At 33.6% G+C, this 10,831-nt stretch overlaps 2 protein-coding genes across 2 annotated transcripts; both read left to right on the forward strand.

The window, feature by feature from the left end:
* The first annotated feature begins 902 nt into the window (after nt 1-902).
* On the forward strand, nt 903-3,249 carry LOC132632600 (U-box domain-containing protein 52-like). The gene is made up of 4 exons (XM_060348593.1): nt 903-1,265; nt 2,325-2,443; nt 2,528-2,646; nt 2,851-3,249. The coding sequence occupies exons 1-4, from the start codon at nt 1,058-1,060 to the stop codon at nt 3,068-3,070; spliced, it is 666 nt and encodes a 221-aa protein (XP_060204576.1). The 5' UTR covers nt 903-1,057; the 3' UTR covers nt 3,071-3,249.
* A 4,395-nt stretch (nt 3,250-7,644) lies between these two features.
* On the forward strand, nt 7,645-9,449 carry LOC132632601 (E3 ubiquitin-protein ligase ATL31-like). Its single transcript, XM_060348595.1, has one exon. It carries the CDS (start codon nt 7,896-7,898, stop codon nt 9,063-9,065), a length of 1,170 nt encoding a protein of 389 aa, XP_060204578.1. The 5' UTR covers nt 7,645-7,895; the 3' UTR covers nt 9,066-9,449.
* The last annotated feature ends 1,382 nt before the right edge of the window (nt 9,450-10,831 follow it).

Raw genomic sequence — 10,831 nt, forward strand, 5'->3', positions numbered from 1 at the left:
GGGCTTAAGATAAAGCTTAAGTTTTAGCTTCTGATTTCTGATTTTCATACTAGTTGATGCCAAATCAAGCATAAACATGAAATTTAGCTGAGAGACCCACTGAATATTTTCAGGGATACTGCTGATCAGAAGATGTTTACTCTGTATATTAGAACTTAAAGAGTTTCCAAGACGGGACCTAATTAGCCTCTGCTAATATGTTTTTCTCAATCTTGTTCCAAATAGTACTATTTTGGATGGGAAAAAAGTTTATGGCATGGATTTATGTGTGCGGAAAAGGTTGTATAGGGATATCTGAAGTAGATGGCATTTGATTAATAGTACAAAAAAGAAGATGATCAAAAAGTCCAAAAGTTATTTTCTTGTACCATAACTAATGCAATCTTGCCTGAGAAATTCCAACTCACCCCACAATATTATGCATATCAAGAGAATGAGTTATCTCGCATATAAGATAAAAGATCATTGTTATTTTTGTGGAATATTTAGTGCGGATAACATCACTAGCAGGAAAGGAAAATCAAATGGTAGTAAGTATTACCAATTGGCATGCATTTTTAGAACATCATGGCATGGTCCAAAACACTTTACCTCGTGCAAAAAGCTTAAATTCCCATTAAAAACAATCTAGATGATTCAATATATTCCCTCTTAGATCGCTATCTGGGGTCGGTCCGAAGGGGAAAAAAATAGGGGGAAAGCATGTTTCACTAGAGAACTAGAAAGCAAAGTCTTTTTTTATTTTTACATGTGAGACACGTTACATGTCCAGTAGGCCTGCAAATGTAGACAAAAAAAGAAGGGAAAAAAATCGAAACCTTTTTCCTTAATTTGTGTCTATGAAAGCGACGACCTTTGCTTCTTTACCTCATATTCGGCCAATTCCGTAAGCTTTTAATATTTGTTTCCTTGTTCCATATCTACTCCTTTTTTTTTAAGTCCACATTGTTTATCCCCAGTCCCCACAAAGCCATTTCTTTTCCCCTTTTTGGACTGGTAGAGATGGGGGACTGAGAGTAAAATTCACCACTTGCATAGTAGCATTGTTAAGAAAGAGATGTCTTGGGAAATCGAAGAGATCGGAGAAGATAGCAAGAGTGAAGTAATTAGCAACAAAGATGGAGGAGTGATCAATGATGTTCATGTAGCAGTTGGCAAAAATGACTTGCATGTTCTTCAATGGGCACTTGATCATGCTATCTCCCCAGGAATTCGCATTTGCCTTGTGCATGTGTTTCCTCCCATTACTTATATTCCTTCACCAGGTAACTTTTATTTGTCAATTTTAGTGTGTGATTTGATGCTTCATCCAAAACAGTAGCAAAGACATAGGAAAATTGTGGTACTCCTACATAACATTGCTAGCAAACAGAATAATGTATTCAAGAAAACAGGGGAATGTCAAGTTAGGATAATCAGCATATCAGGCATAATCGAGAGTTCAAGAACATGAATAGTTCTTTAATTTACATGACTGGGATATTTAATATCCTGGTTCAAATTCTTTGCTTTGCCGGCTAGAGGCAGAGACACCTTCAACCGAAGTAGTCATCGCGGAAAAATTCAACCAAATATTTTGTCTGGAAAATAATACTCCTTATACAATAGACCAACACTACTTGAAAAATACTGCTTAGGTGATGATGAGAAGTATATCTTAGAATCCTAGACTCAAACTCGAGTACAAGCCCAATTGTAATAATAGTTCGACACATCTATTTGCGAAGTTCTGCATAAACCATTGCCTGCACCAACCTTATCAACAAAAGATGCCAGGCAATCAAAGAGTGTTAATATCAGCTCTTAAACTTATGGGTGAATATATTTAATTTTGTTTAATCATCCCGTGCCTAAAACTTACTGGCCCGATTAATCCGTTTTCACATGGTAAAAAGCCCACTATGAGGGGTTTTAGTGCTTCTTGCCAAAGGGAATCGAACACAAGACTTGGTAAAAGAATTTTTATGATTCTACCACATCTTCGTGAATGGTGGTAATTGATTAATACGTTTTGTTTCTCTCGAGGTAAGCCAACCAAAAATATGGTGCTTCTGACCTTGTAGTAGCTAACGACAAAACTGAATGCTGCCTACCTTGACAAGAAATATAGGTTATGTCGCAATGTATCTGGTCTTTTATCAATTTAGAGGTTAGTTGATGTAACTAAATTGCTTGCAAATTGCATGCGTCATCTATATTCCAACCATAAAAAATAATTTTCCCTTTATATTTTCCACTGAATGTGGTTCAAATGAACCCTTGCGCCCCCTTGTTACGCCCTTCTGCTGGTCAACTAGTTAACAACTTGAATTTTGTGTTGAAAGTTGGGAAATTATCAAGAAGCCAATTGACCCAACAGCAGGTGCAAGGCTACATAAATGAAGAGAGCAACAGGCGGAAGAATCTCTTGCAAAAATACATCCGCCTATGCAATGATGCCAAAGTAGGTATATTATTTGCAAAATTCCCAATTGCCCAAATTCAGAGACACAACTCTTATTGACATTTTGATTACTGGGGGCTGCAGGTACCAGTAGATACTGTACTTGTGGAGAGCAAATCACCAGCCAAAGCATTACTTGATCTAATCTCTGTTGTCAATGTTACCAGCCTCGTTATTGGAACTAAACGATCACTTTCCACCATGTAAACATCGTTCTCTGTTACAACTCAATTTGATTAATTTGCAAGAACTAACAGTGGTTCATTGAATACCCTTCATCAATGAAAATTATACTGCATATATAGGTCAAAAATACTTTTTGTTGATATTATATTATATCTTGAAGCGAAATTTTTGATTTCGCCATTGACTGAAAGTTATATTATTTATATTTATTTTCGTTTCAGACGAGTGAGGATGGGACAGGGAGTAGGAGAATATGTTCAAAAGAATGCACCGGATTTCTGTCAGGTTAAGGTTGTTTGTGAAGAAGGCAAAAAGATGAAGAATGGTCAAGTGCTGCAGCTAAAAGGTAGGCGGCCGGAAATTGCTAAACAATCTAACAGGAATTTATTTGAATGGATGTGCTTTTCTCCCAAGTTCCATGGAGACGTAGGAAGAAAATAATACGAGAAGAGTTAGCGTACAACAGTACGAGTTTTTAATATTCTAAAGTTCGATCCTGAATCTTGTGTATTCCGAATGCCATTAAACCTACTAATTATTTGACCTATTAGGTTCGAATTTAATATTTGTACATATTTAATAAATTTCTTAGTACAACTTAATCCGTAGCTAATGGAGTACTATATGTCTGGCCCTGCATAGTGTTACTCCCAATTTTCTAATTTAATGATGTTATGGCTAGTACATAAAATATATTTAGACAGCAAAAATAGGACAGGTTCACGTTGATCTCTTATCTTAAAATTTTAGATTAAATATTCTGATATTTTGTATGTATAGCTGACTCAATTTTGAATGGAATGCTTCCTACAACTGGTTATTTTATTACAATCTACTAATGAAACTCAATCTTTCATACTTATAAGAGCACATGGCATCCATCTAGAAATATACTGTATAAATATTTACTGGAGCAAAACGTAATGGAGCAGAATCCCTCCCCTTTCTATGGCAGTATTACTATTATTCCATCTTGAGAAACGCCACTCATTTCATTTCGCTTCCTCTACTTCTACTGGTAGTCACTAGTCGTCATTGTTCCTTCGGAATTGTCACAAAAAACGCATAAAGTACATGTAAGTATTGCTTGAAGTTAGCACGTGGTTATATTCTCAAAGAGTTGGATGCCACAAGGCTGCTCTCTACATTTGCCAACACACGACATTTGCAACCACTTTTATTATTTATATCATTTTATGGGTCACGGAATCAAATTCTTTCTAGAATATTACTTAACATTTTCTCACCTGGATTCTTATTATGTATTTGCTATTATTATTTCTTTGGTCAAATTAAGATCGAGAATTATTACAGAGCACATAGACCGCCATGCAGCCTCATCAATTTAGGTTGTATATATTTCAAACAACACGACCGACTGAACGAATTGACATGTGTGCTAGAACTAAATTTAAGTCGTAACCACATTTACAAAAACGTAATATAATGTTAATGATGACACTTCTCACCAAAGAACAAAACACTCTGTAAAGATATCTTTTGTTATCGTGAATTACATAACGGATCAGAAAGTATTGGGACTATGTGAAAAAATCTAATTTTATCTAGGGACTAGGGTCAAATTTACTCTTCTACTTTTGAAAATAATTTAATATTTAATCTTCCCCTTATACTACTACTAGCGTATTTGGCCGTGCTTCGCGCGATATGATAATAAATTTAAATGATATTTTTATAAAATTAAGTAGAGAAAATAAAAAGAATAGAAGAAGATAAAATGAAAATTATTCTGTTGGATTGATGAATCAATGTAACTCGTAAAAAAGAATAGAAGAAGATAAAATGGAAATTTTTTAAATACTTTTGTTCTTTTTTACTTCTACTTTTTCTCTCTTCCCCAATCCCCAATCTTATTTTCCTTTTCTTTCCTATTCTTTTGTTCCATTTTATTCGCCGGTTCTTTTTCCACCTTGTTGTTGTTACTCATGAGTCACTTCAAAAATTTAAATTACATTATCACAAAAAATAAAAATTACACTACTGATTAGGAATATAAAAGGGGTGTAATAGGTCAATGAATGCATAGTAAATATAGATTTTCCACTTGCTTTAATAACAAAAGAAAAAGAGGTATATTTTTTTCTTCACAAACTATAACAAATTTACCAGAATTTACAGTAAGGAATCATTCATTGATTTTTTTTCATAGGTATAGAAACTCTACTACATGAAAAAGGAAAAACAAAAACAAAAATGGAGGAAAAAAGAGAAGCAAGTTACTCCTCACAACAAAAGATAATGATCGATGCAACAATTACCACTAACCTGCAAAAAACAACACAACTAAAGTCAATAAAATATGAGAAAGCATAAACATAGAACACACACACAAAAACTAACAGGAAGCCTCAAACAAAGATCAAAAGCATAATATTTCCAACTAAAATCAATGAAAACAGGAAAAAGAAAAAAGTAATAGCAAGTACTATACTTATTTTAAGTATTTGTAGTTGGAAAAGATCTAGGCAATTGGACTTCTCTAATACGGAGGAGCTTTTAAAAGACACCTTCCTTAGTTTGGAAAGTAAATGTAAAGATAAGTCATAACGCATAATAATTTAAAGTGACATTTAAGTTTCTTCTTAATGTAGCAGATAAATGGTACGGAGTACTTATGAAAAGAAAAAAAAAATCTGGGAAATAGAGAATTTGACAAAACAATGACAAAAATGCTCAAAAAATTGACAAAAAAGATAAATTGCAATGCAGGTCATAGAGAGGTGCCACATCACCTTGTTTATGCTTAGCTTTATTATATATATAGATTTCTTGGCCCGCGCTACGCGCGGTGTAAAAGATCATAATTTTTTTTATAATATAAATTTAGTCAATACTTTATTTTAAAATTAGAGCTCAAATGAGATGAATTTTTCATTATCATATTTCGTCCAAGAAAAAAATTATAAGAAAATCATTTCACTTATATATATTTATAGAAGTTTGTGTTGGGGATTTTAATTCATGATTCTCTTAGTATGCTATATATTAATATATAAATATATAAATGTTAGATATTTTCCTTTCATTAGATGGTAAAACTTTTTTTTTTTAGAATTATCTTCTACTCAAATACAAGAAAAAGTAAAATGAAGTAAAGAAAGTAAAAGCAGGGAAAAAGAGTAAAAAGAGTTTTTTTTTTTTGCAACACAAGTTGCGGATTCCATCAATTGGATGATTAAATTACATTTCCGTTATGTCCTTTTGATCCTATTCTTTTTTCTTTATCAAAATTGTCGAGACTTGCTGTGCAAAATGAGAGAAAAATGCCAAAAAGAAAATGAAAGATCTTATAGGAAAAACAGATTGTAATCTCATATTATCTATTAGTAGGACATAATTATAATTCACCTACAAATATAAATTATACGTTTTATTGCCGACTTCAAACATTAATTTACATAGTAGTAAGCTAGTTGCACCTGTTCATCATATTTGCAAAATAAACGATATCACGTAAGAGATGCCAAGAAGAATTATAAAGTGTAAGCAAAATCTAACAAAGCACAAAATATATAGTTTTTAAAAGTTGAGTTTCAAGCATATTTTGATTAGCTTAATCAATCGAATTCAATAAATGCTAGTCAAATTGAAAATGCCAATTAAAAGTGGACAAAGTTAGTCGAAATAAATTTGTTGCACCAGTAAAAGAAAGCAATTGAGCCACTTCTAACTTTGTCCACTTTTAATCGGCATTTTCAAAAGTATAAATCATTATACCATCTTTTTGTGAGAATCAGGCTCTACGATGAATCTTTTTGTTGCACCAGTTTAGTAAAAGAAAGCAATTGCAGCCACTTCTATCAAATGTGCTTTCTCACTGATGGTATAATGATTTATACTTTTACTGGTGCAACAAAAAGATTTATTATAAAGCCTGATTCTCACAATAACGAAAAAGCATAACAAAGAAAAATATTAATTTAATCACTAAGAAACAAATATGACAACATAGGAGAAAACATTACCTCTAGAGCTGAATTAACATTAGGACTGGGGCAATATTAATCAAATGACAAGAAAAGAATACGGAGAATACTGAAACCTTTTTGTTTTATATGTTAAAAGTTAGCCGTTTTAGAAATTGAAAGGCTTTTAACGGATGTATTAAAGTTCGTCATTAATCGAGTAATCTGTAATCGTGTAATACATTTGAATACTTTCAGCTTTTTGGCCATTACTCTCTTTTCATGCAGTAAAGTGCATTAAACTATAAGAGTGGCAATCAATTGTCTATTATTGAGCACAATAATTAAGAGATAATTAGAGTTTTACATTTTATAATTAGAGAAAAGGCCTAAAAAAAGGAGAAAAAAGATAAATAATTTTCTAGGCCATAGAGATGTGTCACATCACCTTGTCTATGCCTAGCTTTATATTATATATAGATTCAAGCAGAATTCGCCTTGGGTTAACCTTTGTTCAAATATACCTTTGCTCTAATGGAGTCAAGGATACGATAAAGTATAACTATAAATTTAGCCCTTTTCTCGAAGCATAGGGATTAAATTTCTCTCTTAATTAAAGTTTTTACCTATTAATTTTTCTGTTGTCACTTATTACTTTTAAAATGCTCTGTAAAGCAGTTAAACTTTAACTCTAGATTAAAAAAAGTCAAATTAAAAATTGATCTAATTTTCTTAAAGTAAATTCTAAAATAATTAATAAATTTATTAATCACATAAAAATTGTCATGAATATGACATCTGCACTTACCTAATGCTTCATCCGCTTATGAAGTTCAATTTAAAGGACACTAACAAATTGTGAAAACATTTCATCCTTTTCCCATTTTCAAAATTATCCAATAAAAGCGGAATCAATAGCACCCCTAAATTGAATTCTATACTGGACTGTAACTCATAAACAAATATACTATTGATCCAAATAATGATAATCAAATACTAAACAATATTAACCATTTTAAATTCTCCAAGCACATGGAGCCACCCATTATGACCACAAGTACTTAAATTCTAGAACATCGTAGCAGCCAGTCCTTTTAACTTCATCACCCAAGAAGCTGCCTTTCAAACCACTCCCCCTAAAGTCAAATGTCTCCCCTATATTTTTCCTCCTCCAAGAAACACTTTTATATTCCACAAACTGACTTTTCCAGCTTAATCTAAAACTCTTACCCCATCCCTCTGTTGCCATTCACATATATATAACCCCTAAACACTTGACTCCCTTATATTCATTTCACCGCCTTCTCCGGCCAGCTAAAATTCTCCTAAAACCATTAACCATGATTAGCTTAAAAGCTCAAAATGGGTTCTTTTCTTTTTCCATTAAACTCATCATCTTCTTGGTATTATCATGTCAGACCACTCAAAATGCGTCAGCACAGTCATCAAATGAACCTGGAACCGAAAATCGGTTCCAATACCCAAGTGTCAGTCCAGCATTGGCTATTATCATAGTTGTTCTTATAGCTGCCCTCTTTTTCATTGCTTTCTTCTCAATTTACATACGCAACCGTAACGCCACCACAGGTAGCATCCGTCGAACGTTGTCGATGCGACGTCGTACAGCTGCTGCAACACGTGGACTCGAAAACTCCATTATCGAGACTTTTCCCACATTTACTTACGCTGAAGTAAAGGATCATCATATTGGGAAAGGAGCTTTGGAGTGTGCAGTATGTTTGAACGAGTTTGAAGATGATGAAATGTTGCGTTTGATCCCAAAGTGTGATCATGTCTTCCACCCTGAATGTATTGATGCTTGGTTAAAGTCTCATGTGACTTGTCCTGTTTGTCGTGCTGATCTTACTCCTCAACCTGATGAACCTGCACCGGTTCAAGCTCCCGAGGTGAACCATGAAGGTCAAGAACAGGAAAGTACACAAAATTTACCGCAAAATAACGAAGTTTCAATACAAATAGAGCAAGAAGAGAGCTCAGTTAGACCGGAAGTTAAACGAAATTTGAGTTTCACCGGTTCAAACCGGCCACCAAGATCATTTTCCGTAAAGAGACCCAAGGTGTTTAACAAATTCAGGTCACATTCGACCGGTCATTCATTAGTAGTACCAGGTGAGAATTTAGACCGGTACACTCTTAGATTGCCTGAGAATGTGAGGAAAGAGGTAATGAACCGGGCTTTACTAAACCGGACAAAGAGTTGTGCTGTTACGTTACCAAGACATGGTAGTTCTACAAGAGGGAGATCATTTAGACGAGTTGACCGGTTCGATCAAGAAGCAAAGTCAGACCGGTGGGTTTTCAAGATTGCACCACCATTCTTTACAAGGGGTTCATCAATGAAATCACCAAAGGTAAGAGCTGATAATGAAGAGGGGTCTACATCACACAGTGTGAAAATGGGAGTAAGAATGCCGTCTTTCAAATGCTTGGAACCGAAAGGTGATGAACCCGGTTTGTTAGCAAATGACTCGGCTCGATCTCCGGTTTAAAGAATTAAACCCGGTTTGGTTGATTGCTGACTAGGCTAACGGTTTAAATGAAAGTGCTTAATTGCGGGGCGAAGATAACTTTATGTGCGCCGGCAAAGGAGGAGAACGCGTGGTCCATTTGATTTGGCCAAACTTTGAAACTTCCGCTATTGACTTTATTGCAAAGTATAATAATGCCAAAAGTTGAAATTCAAGGGGCTGTCAATTTCTTGTAAATTCTTTGAAATGTTGATTGATTAATTATTTAAGTACAAATAATTTTCAACTTTTGGTTTTTTTGGGGGTGAGATGGTATTCAAGAGTTTGTGTTTATCTAGTTGGACAATGATGTACTACCCCTCGAAAACACCTTTAATGATGTAATTATATTTCTTGTTCTTGTTTGATAGAGGTGTGATACTTTTCCTCTTATTTTGATTTTTTTCGTGGTTGATCTTTTATATACATGTAGTTCTATTTTACCACTTTTGCACATGCGTGTTTGGATTTGAGAATGGATACTTGGGGTGCACATACCGGAATATATGCGTATTTAGTGCACCAATATATGGAATTATGGTAGGTATTAATTTGCACAAGGATGCACCAGAGGTGTTTGATAATATACCTGAAATAAAATATAATATACCGACATAGGGTATTTAAATTCTAAAATTTCTCATCAACTTTCTTATAAAGTTAAAAAGATGTACAATATAAAATTAAGGGATCCAAGACACTCATGAGATTAGCACATTCATAACGATGCGCTCTAATATCATTTTAAATCTTCAATTGCCATTCTTTGTTGTGATATTTTTTCCTTTTGCTCCATTAGCAATTTTCTTTTGGATTTTTTGTGTTAATGAGAATTCGGATGCCTTCGCAACGCGTTGGTTCTTTTATCCCGAGGCAACAAATAGTAATAATGATTAATAGTTTGTTCGCAAATATAAGAATTATTATTTTGAAAGTTTACTTCTGTCATGCTGTTCAATCAGATATTATATTATTTTTCTCAACCTGGCTTTGCAAACAATTACGACTTCTTCTTTCTCTTCTTGAATGGGAAATATTTATTGTATTAATGAATAGTTCGGCATGATAATTTTTGCACTACCAGTCTACCACAGACATCACGAACAAATTGTAGGCCAAATCCTCCTTTTTATTCTCAATGAATATACGGAAAAAACTGAGCTTTTTTGTTTAAGTTTACCATGAAAAGCACAAATCACAAATGAATTAACAGACAAAAGCTTAATAGAATATTACTACATGATAGATGTGACAAATAAAGCTTAAGGAAATAAAATTGAAAGATATCTTATGTATGCCGGGGCGAAAGAGGCAAAATAAAGCGTTAATACGCAAGCATTAAAGTATAGTTTTTTATATATAAAGGAATATGGTTATGATGAAGTTAAATCAATTTTGTAGAGAAAGAGAATTCAAAGGCTTGATAAATTTAATTTGAATCTCTAATTCTAAATAAAGACTTTTTTTTCCAGAAATTCAGTTGAGAAACAAAGGAGAGTAGGACCAAGAGATGTTTCTGTAGATACGAAAATTTTATGCAATTTACAAGTCGATTTTCTGCGAACAAATATCACAGTAAAATAGATGGACGAATTGTTGCGGTGCCAAAATCTGTTGTTAATTCGAAAGTGTATGTCAGTGAAAGGAATATGAGCATATTTTTAAGGAGCGGTACGAGTCCAAACCTAAAAGCTGTCGGAGAAGATGAAGAGTGATGAGAAATTGTCATTGGAAGATTGACTTTTAAA

This window comes from Lycium barbarum, chromosome 3, assembly GCF_019175385.1.
Source record: "Lycium barbarum isolate Lr01 chromosome 3, ASM1917538v2, whole genome shotgun sequence".
Classification (NCBI taxonomy): domain Eukaryota; kingdom Viridiplantae; phylum Streptophyta; class Magnoliopsida; order Solanales; family Solanaceae; genus Lycium; species Lycium barbarum.